Source organism: Aspergillus terreus, genomic scaffold, assembly GCF_000149615.1.
Source record: "Aspergillus terreus NIH2624 scaffold_6 genomic scaffold, whole genome shotgun sequence".
Classification (NCBI taxonomy): domain Eukaryota; kingdom Fungi; phylum Ascomycota; class Eurotiomycetes; order Eurotiales; family Aspergillaceae; genus Aspergillus; species Aspergillus terreus.
This window is the reverse complement of record NT_165929.1, coordinates 92,105-113,725: the sequence shown is the minus strand read 5'-3', so window position 1 is coordinate 113,725 and position 21,621 is coordinate 92,105. Positions and strand designations below refer to the sequence as shown.

At 56.7% G+C, this 21,621-nt stretch overlaps 8 protein-coding genes across 8 annotated transcripts; 4 read left to right on the top strand and 4 right to left on the bottom strand.

Moving 5' to 3' along the window:
- Window positions 1-2,727: 2,727 nt before the first annotated feature.
- On the top strand, window positions 2,728-4,116 carry ATEG_04283 (putative lipase; the record flags this gene model as incomplete). The annotated part of the gene is made up of 1 exon (XM_001213461.1): window positions 2,728-4,116. One exon carries the CDS (start codon window positions 2,728-2,730, stop codon window positions 4,114-4,116), a length of 1,389 nt encoding a protein of 462 aa, XP_001213461.1.
- A 1,472-nt stretch (window positions 4,117-5,588) lies between these two features.
- Window positions 5,589-7,626, top strand: ATEG_04282 (uncharacterized protein; the record flags this gene model as incomplete). The annotated part of the gene is made up of 3 exons (XM_001213460.1): window positions 5,589-5,678; window positions 5,739-5,903; window positions 6,028-7,626. The coding sequence occupies 3 exons, from the start codon at window positions 5,589-5,591 to the stop codon at window positions 7,624-7,626; spliced, it is 1,854 nt and encodes a 617-aa protein (XP_001213460.1).
- Window positions 7,627-7,951: 325 nt separating this feature from the next.
- On the bottom strand, window positions 7,952-9,228 carry ATEG_04281 (uncharacterized protein; the record flags this gene model as incomplete). The annotated part of the gene is made up of 3 exons (XM_001213459.1): window positions 7,952-8,959; window positions 9,006-9,053; window positions 9,100-9,228. The coding sequence occupies 3 exons, from the start codon at window positions 9,226-9,228 to the stop codon at window positions 7,952-7,954; spliced, it is 1,185 nt and encodes a 394-aa protein (XP_001213459.1).
- Window positions 9,229-9,859: 631 nt separating this feature from the next.
- Window positions 9,860-10,492, top strand: ura6 (uridylate kinase ura6; the record flags this gene model as incomplete). The annotated part of the gene is made up of 1 exon (XM_001213458.1): window positions 9,860-10,492. The coding sequence occupies one exon, from the start codon at window positions 9,860-9,862 to the stop codon at window positions 10,490-10,492; it is 633 nt and encodes a 210-aa protein (XP_001213458.1).
- A 338-nt stretch (window positions 10,493-10,830) lies between these two features.
- ATEG_04279 (PCI domain protein) lies at window positions 10,831-12,272 on the bottom strand (the record flags this gene model as incomplete). Its single annotated transcript, XM_001213457.1, has 2 exons — window positions 10,831-11,972; window positions 12,029-12,272. 2 exons carry the CDS (start codon window positions 12,270-12,272, stop codon window positions 10,831-10,833), a joined length of 1,386 nt encoding a protein of 461 aa, XP_001213457.1.
- A 1,835-nt stretch (window positions 12,273-14,107) lies between these two features.
- Window positions 14,108-15,558, bottom strand: ATEG_04278 (thioesterase family protein; the record flags this gene model as incomplete). The annotated part of the gene is made up of 2 exons (XM_001213456.1): window positions 14,108-14,617; window positions 14,692-15,558. The coding sequence occupies 2 exons, from the start codon at window positions 15,556-15,558 to the stop codon at window positions 14,108-14,110; spliced, it is 1,377 nt and encodes a 458-aa protein (XP_001213456.1).
- A 546-nt stretch (window positions 15,559-16,104) lies between these two features.
- Window positions 16,105-19,003, bottom strand: ATEG_04277 (putative alpha,alpha-trehalose phosphate synthase subunit TPS3; the record flags this gene model as incomplete). Its single annotated transcript, XM_001213455.1, has 3 exons — window positions 16,105-16,145; window positions 16,202-18,921; window positions 18,981-19,003. The coding sequence occupies 3 exons, from the start codon at window positions 19,001-19,003 to the stop codon at window positions 16,105-16,107; spliced, it is 2,784 nt and encodes a 927-aa protein (XP_001213455.1).
- A 905-nt stretch (window positions 19,004-19,908) lies between these two features.
- On the top strand, window positions 19,909-21,115 carry ATEG_04276 (Stk19 family serine/threonine-protein kinase; the record flags this gene model as incomplete). The annotated part of the gene is made up of 2 exons (XM_001213454.1): window positions 19,909-20,467; window positions 20,523-21,115. The coding sequence occupies 2 exons, from the start codon at window positions 19,909-19,911 to the stop codon at window positions 21,113-21,115; spliced, it is 1,152 nt and encodes a 383-aa protein (XP_001213454.1).
- Between the last annotated feature and the right edge of the window lie 506 nt (window positions 21,116-21,621).

Below are 21,621 nucleotides of genomic sequence, written 5' to 3'. Positions count from 1 at the left end.
AGAAAGAGTCTTATGAGATCAAACACGAAAAGATCGAGCCGATGGAGTAGTATCGTAGGTAGTCCCTGTGGTGGTAGTATCGTCACAACCACCCATCCATGGGTGCACGCGTGTCCTGCGGCTGGAACCGAATCCTGAAGGCGGTGTACGATGCTGGAGGATGATGACGATGTGGGGGATAGGAGAGTTGCAAGAAAGAGTAACTATAGAAGTAGATCTAAAGATGGCATTCTTCACTGGAATTGACAGCTGAACCTATCCAGGGTTGTGATGGGACGGGGATGATGGACGAGGAGAGGTTCAATGTCGGGGGGGTTGTCGGTCATGTATTGTATTACCGGTAAGATTCAGTGGAACCGATTAAGGTCGCATGCTAGAGTAGGGACATCCATCATCCACCTACAGCGTAGAATATAGTTATAGTACATAGTAGATATAGATAGAATCATCCTACATGAGCATCACCAGACGAAGGATCAACAAAGTCATCAATGTCAAGACAGTATCCCAAGATCAACATCGCCATCTGGTTGTGCTTCCATCATCGAATCTGGGCGAATCCACCCCAAAGGCAGAGTTACATTCTAAAAATACATCACGTAATGATTTCCACCGTCTTCACTTAGGTACCCCGAGGTACTGTACTGTAGGTACCTACAAGATGGGTAAATACACCACCTGTCTAAACAATCAGCAGTATTAACAGTGAATGTAGATATGTAGGTAATAGATCAGATATTGCTGACATTCTGCACATGATATCAAGAATGTACTAGTCACTTCAATAGACTTCTCAATGCAATAATGGTGGAGGCAAAACATAGTAGGTACTAACCTCGCCTCTAGACTGGGTGACACGGTGGGTGCAACGGTGGTAGTCCGACTGGCGGGAACTGTTACACTCGGCCCCGGACGTTACACGACGCATCCCTTTGGAGCAGTTTCAGATGCATCACCATTATTATTCTCATCATTATGATTAACAATCATCCTCTCTCCATGCCATGCCATGCCATTTCCTCCGCATCTCATGTCATGTGGCTGTTACATGATCGATCAGATTATTGTACTCCATAACTTACTGTTTGCTACAATCCATTGTCTGCACGTTACATAACCATCCATCCTCCAATTAATTCTCTTGTCCGGCCCCATCGTGATCCGCACCACACCACGTGGGCCAAGCGGCCTTGACTGAGACGTTGGGTGAGACAACCTTCTGTCTAGTAGTCTGGAGGAAACAAACAAATTGCAGTATACAGACTCCTCGTCCACGGCCTCCCTGTAACCTCACCCCTTGATCGTCCACAACGTCACACATGCACACACACTGTCTTCTCGAACACCGCACTGCCATTGCTTTCATCAGTCCCACTCGGACCTGCCGTTCATCAGATCTGATGAAGCCGTTTCATCGTCCTACACACATTTCCACCTGACTCCCCCTTCCTGATAGTGAGCCGCGTATCGGTGTCTAAACGCCAGAAGTCGAAATCGCAACTACAGTAGGGTTCAACGTTAATCAACTTCTTCACCGTTGTCTTGAACTGGCCTATGTCGGATGGAAGACTGAGAGAAGTAGCATCCTCATCGAGCCGGGGCATGGGCATAATAGTCTACTCACTGGGACTAGGCAGAAGGCTCAAAAACATCTCGATCTAATTTCGGATGTTGCGCGAAGCTGTGCGTGCTTCATTCACGCCTCAAAACACATCCAAATCCACCGGATCATATCTCAGCACATAACCAGGCGTAATACACCGACAGTCCTACTCTCTTCCTATACTCACTCCCACCGATGAATTGCAATGCGCTTGGCAAAAATAGTGCAGAGGGGAACCGTACGCTACATGTCAGTCGGGAGCCGAATCGCCCCTGGCGATCCATTAGAGATCTCGATGGTTGCGGCCTAACCCATCGTTATATGAGCATGCGCCCCTGTCTGCTACACATACAGCCCTCTGGCCATCTCACCATTGGTTCCAGGTCCTTCGCAGGGATCAATATGGTGTCCGTGTCGGCCACAATCCAAGTACGAGGGGAATAAGGTTGGTACCCTGCCATTCGAGTTCGTCTGGTTGCCTTAGAAATGCATTCGAAGACATGTCACTCGCCCGATCGATAACCAGAACCGTTTCACTCTGTACGACCTATTCTCATTAGGAGCCAGCATCACCGCTGGTCGTGAAGCACGTCGATCGTGTGCGGGGGAATCAAAGACACAGATGATCGACATCCAGGCGTCGCCCAAGTCCAAATTCAATGTCGTCGTCAGATTCCTCAGTTTCCCGTGCTCCATATGCTTGCGCCAGCAAGATGCCCCTCTAAACCCCTATACAATGGCATACTATGGTTGTTCTCGAACAGCATTCATCGTATAATCCCCCGGAACGGACTTACCAGAAAAGAAAGGACCCTTCTCAGTCATCGCTATGCCTAATGTGAGCTACAACAAGCTCTCCGTAAGACCGAGGCTTCTCCAACACATGCCAACATGAAGCCTTGTATAAGTTTCCACCTTGTTCCACCCTCCTATACTTTCGAGTGTCCTAGCCCCTTGGACTCTCCTTGGGTGTCATTCAAAAATCAGAAATCCTCCGCCGCCATCCCGGTTTATTCTCAGTCTTGGGGACTTTTAAACGCCCTCCGCCTCTCCTTTGAAGCTCATTTCGTGCATGGCTGTATTCGACTGCAACCTCTTCACAATCTATTGATTTGCCTTCCAAAATGCGGTTTCAGTCCCATCTCGTTGTATGCCTGGTAGTTGGCACTGCTTCGATCTTCGGAGCCTCTGCGGTTGCTGTCCGTCGAGACAGCATGCCCCCTGCCCCCGGAGAGGATCTCATGACAATACTCTCTCACGGTGTCAACGACGTCTCTCTCGGGGACCCAAGTCTCTCCAGTACACTTGCGTCCATCGTGTCAAACCTGACCGCCATCGACCCCTCGACATCGTCGAAGGACATAACACTGCAAACGACACAACACAAGCTTGACGCCATCTTTGCCAAGGGTCCGTGGGATATCATCACCGCGGCCAATGCCATCACGGCAGCAGGACTCATACCCGCCGACATCCTCTCACTGCTGAATGGATATCTGAATTCGAGTCTCAACTCGGCCCACAACGAGAACCCAGCGCCACCCAATCTCAATATATACCCGAGGAAAGCGGCCGGGGACGCACCTTACTCTGTCACAGAGAATGACCTCCGTTCAGCGATCCACATTCCGAGCTCATTCTCCTACGGGAAGAACGGCAAGAAGCCGCTGATCCTGGTCCCCGGAACGGCTTGTCCGGCCGGAACGACGTTCAGCTTTAACTTTGCCAGGTTCAGCGCTGCTGCGCCAAACGCCGACGTCGTTTGGATTAACATCCCGAGGGCTTCGCTGAACGATGCCCAACTTAATGCCGAATACGTCGCCTACGCCATTCACTACATCGCTGGCCTCTCGTCGTCCCATGTAGCCGCGCTCGGCTGGTCACAGGGGAACCTGAACATCCAATGGGCGTTGAAGTACTGGCCGTCTACACGAGCCGTGGTGGATGACTTCATCGCCATGAGCCCCGATTTCCACGGGACAGTGGTGCGCGACCTTGCGTGTCCGCTACTGGGGACGTTGGCGTGCACGCCCTCGCTCTGGCAGCAGGGGTGGGACACCGAGTTCATCCAGACGATCCGGAAAGACGACGGAAACTCCGCCTATGTGCCGACCACTACGATCTATTCCACCTTTGACGAGATCGTGGAGCCCATGAGCGGGCCGAATGCGTCGGCGATTCTGGACAGTTCCCGCGGGGTCAGTGTGACGAACAATCATCTCCAGACGATCTGTCCGTTCAAGACCGCTGGAGGGGTCTACACACATGAGGGTGTGCTGTACAATCCCCTGGCGTGGCAGCTGGCCGCCGATGCCTTCAACCATGATGGACCGGGCCAGATCGAGCGACTGGATCTTGACTCCGTCTGTGCGCAGGCTCTGGCTCCGGGATTAGGGGTGGCTGATGTCCTGGGAACGCATGGGGTGTTGCTGGTGGCCGCTGCGAACCTACTGGCGTACATGCCCAAGACTAGCAAAGAACCGAATATTGTAGGGTATGCGATGGGGTTTTGAGGGGTAGTACGTAGGTGTGTAGTAGTTTGGAAGAGATAATCAACATGCTTTACTGCAAAGTAGGGAGTAATCTGGCCTGATTTGCGTACCTGGGATTGATGTAGTATACCGAGACTTTTGGTTCCATCTGTACCTTTGAGGAAGTCAGTCAATGTCTGCCCAATTCGAAAGAATATTGTTCCAGGAAAGCTCTGGATCAGGAGAGGACTATCAGTGCTCTGTAAATCCTTGAGGATGATGTCTCCACTGAAATACGAGCAGCAACTCTGTTCCTGGTAGATGTCACGTGATCCGTCTGTCTCTCTCTAGAGAATACAATCTTCTGCCCCAACAAAGATCCATGGAACTCTCCCCCCATCCTTGGACGGCATACTCCTTTCCCGACGACTATCTCAATCTCTATCCGAATCTCCTTCTACATCATGTATTCCATCCACATCTGCCACCGCTATTCAGACTCTGCTGGTCCCTGATCAGCGTCCCACCGCGACCATGACCAGATAATCCTGATGATCTTCTTCCACCCTCATCCACCGAACCCGTGTTGGAAAAGGCAAGATTCAGGAGAACAAGGACCGATGGTTTGAGCGAAGATAAAATCATGACAAGCCTTGACGATCACTATTAATCTTCTCGTGACGGACAAATCAAGCCCAGATGCCCCAGGCGGCACGGTTCGCTCAACTGGCGGGTACAGACACCATTCCAGAATGCCTCTCATTTCGCTAATACTGCCAAGCCCCGTGGAGAGACGCTGGAGCATGCTGTCAATTGGTCCTTATCTCCATCGGCCGATCTGAATTGCTGGTTCCGTCCACTCTGTCGTGTCCCGTTCATTTGCCGGGTTTTTTTTGCCCTCCTGACTCGACAAGGCCAGAAGTACAGATACAGAGTCGCACGAGTCCACGTACGACGCCTGCCCTCGGAGATAATCTCCTAATCCTCTTCCAGCCTAACCAGGCGCTAAACTGGGCGCCAGCCACGACGCCATCCCCATGACCGCGCAAGCCTCCAACGTTTCCTGTGGCATGGGAGTTCCTGTGGGATCCGCCGCTCCACTGGGCGAAACATTGCCAAGACTGTCCGTTGCTCTCGATCGTCAGCTTCCATATCACCACTTGCGTTGTCACTGGTCACATCGGTCTATTTTATGGAGATGCTGCCGGTGCGGAGTCTTTTAGTGCATGGCCTTCTTTTCGCCCTGTCCGCTCCTATTGCACGCATCCCTCCACGATAGTTCCGTTCTCGGTCTCCGTACGGATGAAGTTTCGCTCCCTGTCCATGTCCATTCCCCACGCGGCCTCTCACTGGAAGATCACATACCCTCTTGATTCCTCTGTCCAACACGGCCGTCTTAATTGACCGTGTCGTCGCTGCAGAGTTCCTCTCCTTTTTTTTTTTTTTCCCCCGGTCCTGCGTCTGGGTTGCGTGTTCTTGTCTTGGGAGATTTTCCTCCTAGCCGCTCTTTCAATATGATGTTCTTCTGGGTCTTGTTGTTTCTTTCCCTTCGGAGTATTCTCGCCGAAGCAGAACCCGATAATGATTTGATGTCCTTTGTTACCGTATGTGTGATGTGACTGTGCCCTCGATCCCATCGCCCAGATCTAACCGCTGCCACCCAGCTCCCGGAAGTGAGGGCCCTGAAATTCAATGTCGCCTACTACGATCGTGAAGCCGTGAGCCCGGGCTATTGGTTCGTGGCGCCGTACGGTGTCATCGATCCAGAGGCTCCCACGAAGCAATGGAAGCCCTGCCAAGTCGGCCCATACATCTATGATGCAGATGGCGTACGTCTTTGTCTTCCTTACCGCGTAGACCCCGAGCATGCCCGGTCCAGAAGGAACAGAAAATGCTCCGACATGCCAAAAAAAGACCGAGACGACATACTTACATATCTCTTCCATCCATTAGTCTCTCGTCTGGGCTGGATCCTGCATGTTCGATAACCGCAACGTTTTCGATTTTAAGGCGGTCCACAACATTGACGACCAGCCTCACTTGTCATTCATCCTGCAGCACGCCTATCACGATGACGGCAAGGACAAGGGTCTTGGGTACATTCTGGACCAACACTACGAACCGGAGAATGCGGTTCGCGTGACCAACGATCTCAGCTCTTTCAACATGCACGACTTTAACATCCTCGATGGGGGCAAGACCGCCTTGGCCTGTGCGTATCGCAATGAGTTCGTCGACCTGGGTGACCTTGGCCGTCCCGAGGAATACGGCTGGATCGTCGCCGGTGGGTTCGTGGAAATGGACACGGCCACCGGGGAGGTCCTGTTCGAGTGGAGCTCTCTGGGTCAGATCCCCATCCATGAGTCCGTCAAGGTGTTACCCAACTCGCCCCCGGCCGGGGAACCGGGCTGGGACTACGTGCATGTCAACTCGATCGATAAGAACGCCGCCGGCGACTACCTCCTGTCGGCGCGGTTCACCAACACGATCTACCTCATCTCCGGCGACGATGGCCACATCATCTGGCGTCTGGGCGGCAAGTCCTCCGATTTCATCATGGACTTTACCTTCTCCAAGCAGCACCACGCGCGCTTCGTGGAATCCACTGCGAACCGCACCGTCATCTCCTTCCTCAACAACGCCTCGGACGAGCTGGAGCAGGGCGAGGACACGTCCGCCGCGCTCTTCGTCGAGCTCAACACCACCGCCTCGCCGATGACCGCACGGCTGCTCAACCGCTACAACCGGCCTGACGGCAGCCTCACGCGGCTGCGCGGCAGCGTGCAGACGCTCCCCAACGGCAACGTGTTCGTGGGCTGGAGCGAGCGCGGCTTCCAGAGCGAGCACTCGCCCGACGGCAAGGTGCTCATGCAGGCCAGCTTCGCGTCGACACGATTCTCCACCTACCGATCGTACAAGTTTCCGTTCGTGGGGCGGCCGCTAACGCCGCCGGACGTCGTAGCCTCGGTCTACGGCACCGAGGAGGCGGACCTCACGACCATCTTCCACGTCAGCTGGAACGGCGCCACGGATGTGGCGACGTGGAACTTCTACGCGCGCGTGGCCCGCGACGGCGTCCCCGTCTTCGTCGGCAACACCACCAAGCTCGACTTCGAGACCATGTACATCGCCGACGGCTACCTGGACTGGGTGTCGGTCGAGGCCGTCGACCGCGACGGCAATGTGCTGGGCACCTCGAACGTGCACCGCACCGAGACGCCCGGCAACTGGCGCCTGGCCGGCTTCCAGGGCGACCTCAAGCCCACGCCCGACGACCCGTCCATCCTGTACGGGAAGAAGACCGCCGCGGCCGAGGTCGAGGACGTCGAGGACCCCGTCGACGAGTACAGCCAGGCCAAGGAGGCCGCCAAGGCCGTCTACAAGGCCTACGAGGTGCTCCGCGGCGTCGGCGGCCTCCTCATCTCCGTCTCCATTCTGTGCTCCGTGGGCGGGCTCCTGGCGGGCGCGTATTGGTACCTCCGTCGTCGTCGTATGCAGGCATACCTCGAAGTCCCGTCCGAGGAAGGCCACCCGATGGTGGAGCGGTCGTAAGTCCTGCCTTTTTAGACAGGATCATTGGAATGTCTAGCGAGGAACCTGGCATGCTTGCATCACCTCCGGCGTTGCGTCTTTCTTCTCTTCGGCCTGTCCTATTCACCCTACTTCTTTTATTTGTCTACGATTCACGTACATATTGACTACTCCTAATCTGTACTGTACTCACGCCTACATAGAGACCGCAGTCCAGAATGCACGAGGATACTTTCTGATTAGAGAACTTTTAAGGCAGTGAACCTAAGACTGCTGACCCAACGACCTTGCAAGACATTCAACGGAAACAAACTACCGTCGAACGAGAACCATCAAACGAAATGATCTAGAAAACCAAATTCAGAACCTTCCTCGCCTTCTTCTTCTGCTTGCTCCGCTCCTCCTCGCGTCTCTGGAACCAAGCCGGCTTCATCAACTTCTGCTCGAGCTCGCGCGCCACCTCCCGGCGTCTATCATCATCAAAGCGGCCCGTCCGCAGCCGAATCTCGACATACTCCATGCCCTCGCCGTACTGACCAAACACGGCAAGCGGCCAGGACCAGCGCTCGCCCACCTGCAGCCGGATCGGCCAGTCCATGACCGCAAGCTCGACATGCAGCACACGCAGGGCGGTCCAGGTCTGTGCCATGGCGGCGCACACGTCAAAGAAGGCCAGGTCGCTGCGGTGCTTAAAGCGGCGGAACTCGCTGAGCCGCGGCTCGTTGTACATGACGTGGGCCAGCTCGACGTGGCGGATGGCGGCCTGGGCGGCGGGCGTCGTGCGAGCCAGGAACCGCGCGACCGCCCGCGTCGCCGTGAACACGAACTGCGTGGTCGCGTACAACTGCAGGATCGCCTCGCGGTAGGTCGTGCGGCAGGTCAGCGCGAGCGCGAGCGGGCGGGCGGCGCCGGCGATGGGCCGGGCGAGCGGTTGCTGTGTCTGTGTCCGGCGTGGCGGGCGGGCGCGGTGGTACAGCCGGTAGCGGTTCTGGCGCCTCGGGTCGGTTGTGTCTCGTTTGCGGAGGATCTCGACTCGACGCGGCGGGAATAGGTGGCTGTAGATCTGCCAGCGGATCTCGGAGGGGAGGCGCAGGAAGCCTGGGACGGCTGGTTTGGCTGGGTGGAGTGCGCGCGGGATGAGATCATCGATGGTGTTTGGTTTGGACTTCTTGTCGTCTGGTTTGAGGTTTGGGGGGCTGTTGGGTAGGCGTTTGGTTGTGGTGGGTGGGTTTGGGGTGGTGGGTGCTGTGGATGTGCTGTTGCGGCTGCTGCACTGAAGCGGGGTGGAAGATGTGCTGTTCACATCGCGTCTTTTGTTGGTGAACGATTGAGTGGCCTTGGGGGTATTGGACGTCTGGAGAGTCAGTGAAGTCGAAGTGAAGCTGGTCTAGCCTACTTACGCTGGATGCGTTTTGCGGCTTGCGCTTTGTCGGCTGTCTACCCTGACGCTGCTAGAAGTCAGTCGCGAGCGTGGGGAGAGGTGTGAGTACGAACCGGTCTTCCGTCCTGAAGAGGCTGATTTTCGATCTCTGTGGGATTGGTCTCGATCTTTTTGCGGTTTGAAGCATTTCGACGACGCCTGTAGCGTGAGGCGCCGCGCTGACCTCGAGTGGAGGGATTCATGGTGAATGAGATGGGAGGGAACGTAGAACGGAAGAGGAGAGGTGTAAGGAAGAGAGGTGAGAGAGAGTCATGGGGAGAGGAAAGAATGACCCAATGAGGTAGACCTGATGCTATTGTGGTTGTATAGATCGGGGTGCATTTGCAGCCTGAGGCATCAATACCAGGAACATATGATACAATACGGGACGGTAATCATACGCCGTCTGCAGACTGACTAACCCGATGCGTGCAATGCCTCTTCTCTTCTCTTCTCCTGATCGTCTATAAACTCCTTCTCTTCTCTTCTTCTTCTCTTCTCTCTCTCTCCTCTTCTCTTCCACAGCATCACTCATGTCGTTCCTCTCCCGCGGTGCCCAGCCCTCCCGCCTCCTGAATTTGCCCCGAGCCGCACGATCATCGCTCCGACCCCACCATCACCTCCGACAACAACACCCGCCTCACCGGTCGTCTTCTTCTTCTTCTTCCTCCTCCTCTTCCTCCTCGCAATACCACCGCTCCCAGTTCAAAATCCTCCCCTTCATCGCCATCTTCGCCCTCGGCTCCGGTTCCTACGCCCTCCTCGTGAAATCCCGCACAGGCGTCCGCAAGCCCTCCCCCGAAACCGACGCCTAATCCCACCACTACCACCACCATGACGAACCCGCGCTTCTCCCCCGAACAAGTGACCGTGGTCTTCCTCCTGGGCGGCCCCGGCAGCGGCAAGGGCACGCAGTCGACCAATCTAGTCCGCGACTACGGCTTCGTGCACCTGTCGGCGGGCGACCTCCTGCGCGCCGAGCAGGTCCGCGAGGGCAGCCAGTACGGCGACCTGATCCGCACGTACATCCGCGAGGGCAAGATCGTGCCGATGGAGATCACCGTGGCGCTGCTGTCCAACGCCATGGCCGATGCCCTCAAGCAAACCGAGGGACAGGGCAAGGGCAAGGCCCGCTTCCTCATCGACGGCTTCCCGCGCAAACTCGACCAGGCCGTCTTCTTCGAGGACACCGTCTGCCCGTCCGAGTTGACCCTCTTCCTCGACTGTCCCGAGGAGGTCATGGAGCAGCGGCTGCTGAAGCGCGGAGAGACCTCCGGCCGCGACGATGATAATGCCGAGTCGATCCGGAAGCGGTTCCGCACGTTTGTCGAGACCAGCATGCCGGTTGTCGAGGCGTTCGCGGCCCAGGATAAGGTTGTGTCTGTGTCGGCGACGGGGTCCGTGGACGAGGTGTATGCGCGCATTCGGGAGGGATTCCAGGCGCGGGGCGTGCAGCCGTCTGCGTGATCTACATTACATATGTTGGATTGTTTCTTGGGATGTTTCGTATATTGAATAGATAGAATTGACCTCTTTTGTTGCCTCTAATCATCAACATGCATGACATGACTCGTGTCCATTCGGTCCAAGCCTCTACTCGCCAGGCCAAGGAACCTTGTCTAAACCAATAGCTACCATGAACCGATAAACAATGTCGCCGGGGAAAGAGAACCTTAAACTGCAAACATAGACGTGAAAGAAACATACAGGAAATAAGTAAATAGAAAAAAACACCAGCCTGACATTACACAAACTTTTCGTCCGATGCCTGGTGTAAATGCGTGTCATATCCAATCCTCCTTCGTTCACTCTGCGGCAACAGCGGTCGCAGCCTCAGGGGCCGGCTGCGACTGTTGAGGCTGGTCCCGACGCTGTCGACGGTCACCCTTCTTGTCTCCCGACTTGCCCTGGGCGGCCTCCTCGGCGGCCTGGGCGGCCTGCAGGTTTTCGCGGATGAAGCGCTCGCGCTCGCTGCGGACGACGCCCAGGACGTTCTCGAGGCTGCGGCGCCAGACCATCAGACGGCCCTGGACCTCGGCCCACTGCTTCTCGCCAAAGACGCGGTAGGTGGCGCGGTGGACGAGGAACTCGGAGCGCAGCTGCGAGAGCTTGCCCTCGACGAGGCCGGCGCGGATGGTGTCGATGACCCACTTCTCGACGTCCTCGGCGGGCACGCGCAGGGCGCTGGCGATGGTGGCGTAGGGCAGCGAGCGGGAGGGCGTGGACGCGGCCAGCGAGGCCAGCGTCAGCAGCCGCATCTTGTTCTGGAGCGCGTCGGCGGCGGGGGCCAGCACGCCGCCGGAGATGGAGGCGAGCGGCGTGGCGGCCACAAAGGCCTCGTAGGCGTCGAGCGTGTCGGCGGTGAAGATCTCCAGAAGCTCGAAGAGGGTGCTGTCGCTGGTGCGCAGGGCCTGGACGGCGTCGGAGGCGGTCAGCGGCGTGAAGTCGAAGACGGCCGGGTGGGAGAGAGCGGAGGTGAGGGCGCGCACGGCCAGATCGCGGGCCTCCTTCTTGGACGCATCGGCGGCGGGGATGGTCTGCAGGGCCTGCACGACGTGCGTCTGGGCGAGCTCCTGGTCGCCGGCGGCCTGGGCGGCGTCGGCGATGGCCAGATGCAGGCGCTGGGCCTCGTCCTCATCGAGCTCCCAGGCGGCGAGCCAGGTGGGCAGCTGGGCGGTCAATTGGGGCTTGAGGGCCTCGAAGGCGACGCCCTGGGCCGACTGACGGATGACGGCGACGATGGCCAGGAGCACATGGTAGCGGCTGGAGTCGGTAGCGGGGAGGGTGTTGAAGATGGTGGACAGGATGGAGATGGCCAGAGACGGGCCGAATTGCGGCGAGGAGGTGATGGGTTTGGCGAGGTAGGAGCAGATGCGGGACAGGAACATGTCCGGGTCGGAGGCGTGGTGGACGAGGTGCACCAGGAGGTTGTAGGCGGAGATGATTTCTATCTGGTCAGTTTTGTCGTGGGTCATGCCGATTCCTCGCGGGGTCGACACTTACCCTTCTCCGGCGCCGTATTGAGGACAGTCGCGGCCGACACCAACTTCTTCAGGACCTCATCCCGTTGCTTGCGATCGGGCTCTGCGTCGGACTGTTCCTGTTGACGGAGGGGCTCGAGGAGCGGGGAGAGTTCGGCCTGGAGGGAGGGCTCGGTCTTGCGCAGGGCATCGATGTACTGGGCGAACTCGTCGGCGAGTTCGGAGAAGGAGCCCTCGATGAGGAGGGTGGTGGAGGGGGCGGGCATGGTAGGAGATGATGATGTGATGAGAGGAGAAGTTGAGAGAGAGGGAGAGAGAGTGGATGAGAAGGAGGTGATGAATTGAAGATGAAGAAAATGAGCGAGTGCGGGTGTGGATGGCGGGCGGTGAAATTCTTTCTCTTGTGGGAAAAAGTCTTGGCGCGGTGTCGTTGTACTGTACATATTGGTAAGTACCATCATACTACTACGGAGTACAACTACAGCTACTACTACAATTGCAACGAGTACACTTCTCATAAAAATCAACAGAATTAATTCGTCATCATAAGGGAATACACGCATGAATGCTACAGAAACGTCGGCAAAACACAATTCTCCTCCATCATATCACTATCCATCCTCTACAGCACCAGGCGCAATCCCACAAAGAGCACCGTCGCCATCAAGCCGGTCGCGTGCTCCTGGGCCAGGCGCATGGCGGCATTGCTGGTCGTGGCGGCCGCGCTGCTTCCGGTCGTGGTGCTGGAACCGGAACTCTCACCGCTGGAGCTGGACGAGGTCTCGGTGGGCAGCGACACGGACGAGCTGGTGGTCGACGAGGACGACGAAGCATCCGAGGCGTTCAGCTTGCCGCACTGGTCGCGACCCTCGGTGCACTTCTCGTCCTCGTCCTGAGTGGTGGAGCGCGAGATGCACTGGCCGTAGTTGGCGTAGCAGACAAAGAAGGGGATGGTCTCCTGGTAGGGCGAGACATCGGCCTCGGTGCCGTTGGAGCACTTGCAGCTGAATTGCAGCGTTTGCTATGGATTGATCAGTGGAGGGATTCTCCGGTGGGCAAGCGAAGGGACCTTACCGTATCACAGGTGTTGGCCGAGGCGGCTCCACCGCAGATCTTGGGGCAGGAATTGCGCTGCGCCAGACACCAGGCGGCTGTAGATGATCAGCACGGAACATTCTTTGTATATAGACTGCATATGGAGTGGACATGGAAGTAGGAAAAATACCTTTATCGGTGGGCTTGACCTGGTTCAGATCGAAGCCATCGGGAAAGGTGTAGTTACTGGCGGTGACGGAGGCCACGAGGGAGGCGAGAAGGATAAAGGGACGCATGATGTAGATGTAGAGGATGAGAGATATGGGGTGTGGGTGGGTGTGAGTATGGGTGTATGGGTATGGGTATGGGTATGGAAGATGGAGTTGTAGAGAGGAAGAGAAGGAAAGGGAAGGGAAGAAATATAGGAGCGGAGAGCGTTATTTATTTGGCAAGAGCGACCCTGTACGACGGACATGCCTGCCTAAACTAGTCGGCGTTAGTTTGATTAGAAGCAGGGAATGGAATGCGCCCGCCGTCTCACTCGTTTCTGGGGTGATCATATCAGACAATTGGATCTGTATCTATCTAGAGTATCGAGAGTATAGTTGTAGAATCGAATGGTATATTATCTTCTATTATTCTCATAACTATATAGTGGGTATTGTATAGTACAATTGTTGATGCGATAGCGGAGGTATAGTATACAGTCCTATTCCTATGCCTAATTCCTCCTATATTTATTCACCCTCAATTGAATCCCTTCATCTCATCCTCCATACTTCCAATCTACTCCATACTCCGTGCATTCACCATGAAACCCTCCACCTCCGTCATGGTGGTCGCCCTCCCTGTGTCTCCCGCCGAGTATCCTCCCTTCTTCGCCAATCCACACGCCCGACAGCTTTTGCACGATCCCAACTACTACCCTATCCATACCTGGTCACGCCTCCCTAAACCCGCCTCGGGCGAGGACGGCTTCTTTTCCCGCACCGTCGCAACCCCCGACACCATCTCGCATCTGCTCACCCTCCGCCGTCGCTCCCTCGGCGATGATCATCTCGCATCGTCACCGCCTCCCTGGCCCGTGCCTACCGCCGACCCTCGCTCCTCGCTCCCCTCCACCGACCCCCCGGACATCTACACCCTGTGGCATCTCATGGCCCCCGGCATGGCCGGCCACTCGGCCACCGCCCATGGCGGCGTAGTCGCCGCCTGTCTCGACGATGCCATGTCTCTCGCCGTCGCCTTGCGTCTGCCGGAGACGCCTGGTGGTCAAGTCACCGCCGAGGGCTTCTCCTCCCCCCGGCGCGGTTTGTTCACCGCTCAGTTGGATGTGCGCTACAAGCGCCCCGTCCGTGTCCCCGCCGTTACCATCATCCGCTCCAAGGTCGTCGGCCGCGTCGGCCGCAAATTCTGGACGCGCGCCCAGGTCCTCCAGGCCGATCCCGACGACCCCGACCAGCTGGTCATAACCACCGATGCCATGGCGTTCTGGTTGCACACCACGCCGAGCCTGTAGTCTCGGACTCTCCATTGCCGACTCGATAGATCTGTACATAGGGACTTGTCTTCTATGCTGTATATAGATAAAATGCATCGGTACATCTACATCTTCAACTCGCGACGCCCCACGTTCCGACTCGCGCTCACCACCAAGCCCACCTGCGAGCCCAGCGCCACCACGTCGCCCGCCTCATCCAGCACCACCACGTCCAGATCCATCCGTCCGTTCACCACCCGCTTCGAGTGCACCCGGCTGTACAGCCACGGCACCCCGCCCGCCGGCAGCCGCTTCTTGAAGTCAATGTTCATCGTCACCGTCGGATACCACTTGGGCTTGTGGCGCGTCTCCTCCTCCGTCGCCGCCGACGACATCGCATCGAACTCATCCAGCGCCATCGGAAACATATCCATCAGAAACGCCACGGCTGCATTCGTCCACCGCGCATCGCGCCGGCCCCCCGGCGTGAACCGCGCCCACTGATCAATCACCCCCCGCGTGCCACGCCCCGCCGCCGGCCCGTACAGCTCGACCTGCTGCGTCACGCGCCGGAACGACGCATACGGCGCTGCCTGCCGCTCCCACTCGCCGTCGCGCCCCGTCCGCTCCAGCGCCGCCAGGTCCACCGTCCCGTCCGCTCGCGACCCAGCCACCGCCGCTGGCTGCAGCGTCCACCCGCTCTCCGCCGTCAGGCCTGTCTCCGCCGACGCCGGGCTCACCGTGATGTACCCCGTGATCTTGGCCTCCGCGGGGCCCGTCGGGTTCTTCTCGCTGGGCTGCGACAGCGTCACGTGGATCGTGCTCGTCCGCGCCCCCAGCTTCGTGTCCTCCACCGTCAGCACGGCGGGGCCGGTTGCCGTGCGCCGCAGAAACACCAGCTGCATCGAGATCGGCGTCGCCGCCTCGCTGTATCGGGTCGGGTGCGTGTGGGCGAAATGCGTGATCGCCAGCTGATACAGCACCGCCGCCGAGTACCCGCCGTGAGGTACTGTAGTTGTCAGCGATAGTTTCTTCATTGTCTGCTTCGTAGATGGGTCAAGCCCCGGAAAAGACCTCGAGATACGTACCTGTCCCAACGCACCAGTCGTTGTGGAGATGCACCGAGTAGCGGTGCGAGCCCAGCGGCGTCACGCGGATGGCCTCCTCAAACGCGGAATTGGCCATGCTGTCAGTAGACCGTAAATGATATATTGCTATCCGAGAGAAGCTTTCACCCTCATCGACGGGGTAGAGAAAGGAGTAAAGAGGGAATGCGAAGCCGCAGCATTGTGACCTCGGGGTTGGCATGAGGGGAAGAAGAGCCTCGGCTGCTCCAACGGTTGGACCGAGACGCTGACTAACCGCTGTCAACAGAATGTACAATAACTATTACCCAGTTAGGTAGGAGATCCATAGTAGCTCTGTACTCCGTATGCATTATCAACAGATCTAATCACATCATGCTCTAGATGCTTCTTTTTGTCCATCGTGCCGCTATCATTAAACAAATCAATATCGAACAAACTCCTATCTCCATCGTATGCTCATAATTCGCAAATCCCTCGACAATGCCTAATATCTGCTTATTGCGTCGCCGCCAGTCGCTCCAACACGGAGAGGACCCCTAGTAATGTTATTAGTCAGGGCTTCATCTTGCTTCTCATCCCCTACTCAACTTACCCGTCACTCCCTGCGTCAGGGTCGCCTTCGCCTCGGTGCTGCGAGAGCCCAGCGTCACAGTCATGGCGTATTCTACCGCGTTCGCGCTCGCCAATTTGTTCGCCCACCGGAACACCGGCTCATCATCGCGCCCGTCACCAATGGCGAGGAGGAACTCCGGCCGGCCGTACGATGAGTCCTTCTCGCTCCGCTGCAGACAGTGCCGCCAGACCATGGCCGCAGCCGACGCCTTGTTGGTGTCGCCCGGTTCCACTACCAAGGCACCATCCACCAGCACCGCGTGCACCCCTTGGTTGGCGCAGGCGTCGTTGATATGGCCCGCTGCCTCGGCCGCCAACCGGCACGCCGCCGCCTGGTCGTCCGCCGATCCGTAATGCAACATGAGCGAACAGTGCCGCTGCTCAATCCAGCTACCTTCGGACCGCTCTTGATAGTATTCCAAAATCTGTTGAACCGCCTCCTTCCACGCGTCCGTCTGCTCTTTGTTGGTCAACTTGAACCATTCTTCCGTGCCGGGCTCGCGCACAAAGCAGCCGTTCTCCGCAATGAGTCCGAGGTTGGCCACCATCCGGAACAGCCGCTCCATCTCCTCGGGCATCCGAGAGCTCATCACGAAGACGATATTCCGGGGATCGTCGGTCAGTTCCGTCAGCGCCGTGATCGCCCGCTGGGGTGTGGTGACGATGATGCTCTTCGGGGAACCCCACGAAGCCAGTGTGCCTTCGTAATCCACGATGATCAACCGCCGGGCCGCTTGTCCATAGTGGAGTTGCAGCTTGTTGAACGACAGCCGTGGAACCGCCATAATCTCCCGAGAGGACTGCTCATTCCATACCCGGCTCAGCGTCTCACTGAACGACTTGACCCAGTTGGAGGTGGAATTCTGAAGCACCGCTCGGTGAAGCTCCATCCACACTTGCTTGCGCTCTTCCTCACTCCGCGAGAGGGCCGTATGGATCGCCTCCGCACACTGTCGGTAGTTCCACGGGTTGACCAGAAGAGCATGGTTCCCAAAGACGGACGCACTGCCGGTGAACTCGCTCAGGATAAGGGATCCATATTTCTTGTTTCCGTATTTCCCGTCCTGACAATAGACAAACTCATGGCTAGTCAGGTTCATTCCCTCGCGCAAACTGGTAATCATCAGAGCATCCGCAACAGAAATCAGCGCCAGGTATTGCGGGAAAGCGAGGTCCTGCTTCAGAAATACCAGTGGCTGATGCGCAAGGGTTGAAAATTCCGAGTTGATCCGCATAGCGATATCCGAAATCGTCGCCTCCAATTCCGGCTGTTCGGTGGTGCTCGTGGCGACTTGGATCAAGACCACCTTATCCCTCCATTCAGGATACGTATTGAGGAAAAGTTCGTAGCTCAGCAGCTTCTGCCGGATACCACGCACTCCGTCAATCTTGTCTCGAGACACAATCAGTCGTTTCCCTTCGTAGCGTTCGGAGATGGTCTGGATCCATTCCTCCACATCGGCCGCTTGTCGCCGCTTGTCCCATGAGGTGGGATCAATGCCAATGGGGAATTTGTGTACGTTCACGAACCGATCTTCGAGTTGGACTCCTTCATTGGTCGCCTCCACGGAGAGAATGCGGCTACAGGTCTGGAGGAAGTGGCGACAGTACTCTTCCGTCTGGAATCCGATCAGGTTCGCCCCCAGCATCCCCTCAAGGAGCTCTTTCCGCGGCGCGAGGCAGCGGAACACCTCGGACGAGGGGAAGGCAATATGCAGGAAAAACCCGATCTGAGCGTCAGGAAGCAGTTTCCGCAGCATGGCGGGCACTAGCAGCAGGTGGTAGTCCTGGATCCAGATGGAGTCCCCCCGCTTCCAATTGCGGGCAATCCGCTCGGCGAAGGCCTGATTGGTTTTGACGTAGTAAACCCACGAATGGTCTTCATAGGCCTTGCTCTTGGGGTTGTCCGGGATCTGATAGTGAAAAACCGGCCAGAGGATGGTTTTGCAGAAGTGGGTATAGTGGCCATCGAAATCGCCATCACTGACGTAGACGGTCAACGACCCATACTCGTCTTCCAGCTTCTCTGCAATGGCGATTTTAGTGTAGTTGGACAAGGCATCGGTCGGCATGCCCAGCGTGCCGACCCAGACTTGGTCCTCCAATTGTCCGGCGTCTGCAGCGGAGCGCACGGCATTGCGCAGCCCACCATTGCCCTGCTCGGCGGTCTCGATCGTCCATTCGGCGCCGGAGAACGAGGCCTTGCGGGAGGAATCTCGGCGCTGTTTATTGAAGTATAGCGGGATGGGTCCAGGCGGCTGGAGCGTGCGCACCTTATCCCGGGGAGCTTCAGTCTCGACCACGACGGGCTCCTGGTGTTTGAGGATGGATGGAGACGGCGGGACAACGGATCGCGGGCGAGGCTGGTTGAGAGACAAGGTCGAACCCCATGCGGGGGAATGCGCTTCACTTTCGGTGAGGAGCGCTACGTCATCGACCTGGGCGGGAAAAGGGTAGCCTGTCCGATTCTTCTCAGCCTTGGACAGCTCCGCCGAGAAGATCCGTTCATGGTCGGTTGTCGCGCCGGGAGTGAGGCCGACCTTCTCGTTGGTATTTCCTTTTTCGAAGAGACTGACGGATGCCGTGGGCGCGGGGCTGACGGATTCCGAGATGACCTCCGATGGAGGGGAGGCATTAGATGGACGAAGGACACGGTTTCTGGACTCGGGGAGATAGAAATTGGCGGTATACGGGAGGAACCTGGAGGAATGGTGTGAGAAGAATCAGTCTGTGGAAAGATGGAGGGGAGAACCACATACAATGAAGCAATATAGATGGTCATGGTGGCTACCGAGGATGACAGAAAGTAAGAGAAGAAAAATACATAAAAGAGCCAAAGTCAATCCCAGAATAACACGGAGGGGAAACAAATGGGAGCTATTCTTGCAAGCCCATTACCCGGAGAGGTCTCGGCGAAAAACAAAAAAACGCAGGGAGAATGATGTGAGTTGTCCGGGACTTTCCAGCATCAAATACCGGGCGTATCTGATGGAGGATGGAGAGAGGCGAGAGAAAGAAAGAGGAAGAAGAGAGAGAAGGTCGAAGAAGCGGGCAAGAAAAGGAAAACGAGCGAGTCGTTCTCATCACTACGTCATGTGAATAACGGGTGGGATTTATGGCACCGCCTGATATGGGTCGAGCCAGCACGAATCGCTGCTGGTGGTCGGTAAAAACACCCGTGGACCTGGATGGGTCTCTGAGTGTTCTATTCAGCCCTCGAACGCCGGCTACATCACAGTGCGATCAACACCGGTGTTGTTCGACCGTTAGTGATGTACTAGGTACTTTGTACACGCGGAGACGCCGTGGGTTGCTTTATGCGGTTAGTTTGCCCCCACTGTAGAGTATTTAGATTATACTCCGTACTATACGGAGTAGGAAGTAGTTAAGTAGCGGTGATTTCTTCAGATCGGCACAGTAACCAGCCAGTGAGCTGTTGAGGAACATTCTTGAAGGTGGGTGTTGATGCCTGATCCATGGATGTCGTTGTGCATGCCTCAAGTACGTGCTTACTTAATCTTATGCATCTGATGTACCACAGAGAGCTCTGATTGGCGGATTCCCTTCCATACAGTATCATCACGTGAGACTTATCTTATCGCTCGTCGCCTCAGGCCTTCTTTCATCGGCTTTCATCCCGCCAAGTAGGTATATCCATCCATCTCCATCTCTCTCTACCGTCTGGCCATGCCCCTCCGGATCACCTCTGCTCCTGTCTCCGGTGTCAAGAAACGTAAAGCCCCAGCGACTTCCCGACCCCGTGCATCTCCCTTTGCCGGTCACCCTCGCCGCAAACCGACCGCCACCCCAGGCGGCGGTTCCAAGAGCAGTCCAAATGTCCCCGACTATGAGGACCTGGGTCCTCTTCCCGACATCGGCGTGTCGCATTACATCCCGGAGACGTCTTCCGTGCAGGACGTCCTACAGGCTATCGCGTACATCCGCGACAACATGTTCGAGGAGCTGCCTGCGCGACGAGCCGGGATGAACAGCACCCGCATCGCGGAGGTCCTGAACCTGCGGCGCTCGCTGCCCCCGCTGGCCTCCGTTGCCCACGTCCACACGCTGCTGAACGTCCCGACCAAGGTCGAGAAGGAAATCATGGAGTTGATCAACACAGGTCGGATTCGGCGGCTGACGGTGCCGGGGAGAGGCAACGATGCGGCGGGCCTGGGCGACTGCTTGGTTTTGGCTGAGGACTGGGAGAGACTGGTGCGAGAGAGTGGGTTGGAGCCGTCTTTGAAGGGTAGGTCCTGCATTCCGTACAACTGCTCCCTGGTGTGTCATGCTGATCTGTGTAGACAAATTTCTGGACGTCCTCAGTCGGCTCGGGAACACCTCGGCCGTCCCTGGCGCCCTCTTCGCTGCCCCAGAATACATGGCTCTCGTTCGTGCCGGATTCCTCGTATCCTCGTCGTCGCTGTCGCAGGGCTCCTCGGGGCTTGTCTCCCTGCCCAATTTCGAGTCGACCGCTTCGCCGGGCAACTTGGCGAGTCGGAGCGATCGCGCCCACCACCCGCCGCATGATGCGGATCTCCGTTCACAGTTTCACACGGCAACTCTGTTCTTGTCGCTTCCCAACACGGGGCCTTACCTTCGTCTGCTAGGCGCTGGCCGCGCGCATCTCCTCTCGCTTCTCCAAAGATCCAGCGCAAGCGAGGTCCCTCTCGACCTCCTCCGCGACCGCTGGGATGGCGCTGTCGAGTCCGACCGCAGTTTCAGCGTAGCGAAGCGAGTCCGCGGCGAGTTTGCGGGCATTCTGCCGGGGAGAACCAAGAAATGGAAGGATTTGTATGGGATGAGCTTCCGGTGGGTGCTGGAGGAAGCCCTGGGAGCTGGGTTGATTGAGATGTTCGACACTGGTGCCGTGGGACCGGGGGTGCGGTGTCTGTAACAGAATATATATTAATGATGGCCCTATAGAGAAAAGACAGATAATGATAATGATCCTTCAACCCTCGCCGTACCCGTCAGGTGATCCCATCCACAATATATAATCCGCAATATACATGCCAAGCATCTCATACTCTACAACCACCAAACCAAACCACAACCCATCCATCCATCCATCGCAATGAACCCAACCCTCCAATTCCTCACCACAACTCCCCACCCCTTCTCCATCCTCCCCGACCACCCCTCCCTCAACCCCGACTCCCGTTCCCTGACCCCAATCCTTCCTACACAGCACCCCCACACCCTCGGACGGGTTACCGTACGGGGGGACTCATAGTGAACGAAAAAATGTATAGGCATATTTCCTTTTCTTCGTTTTTCGACAAAAAACAATATAAAAAAAAAAGAAAAGAAAAAAAATATATTTTTTTTTTTCTCTTCAATCAACCCTGCGACGGCCAATAAAGGGAAACTAATTATATTTTTTATTTTATTATATATCTA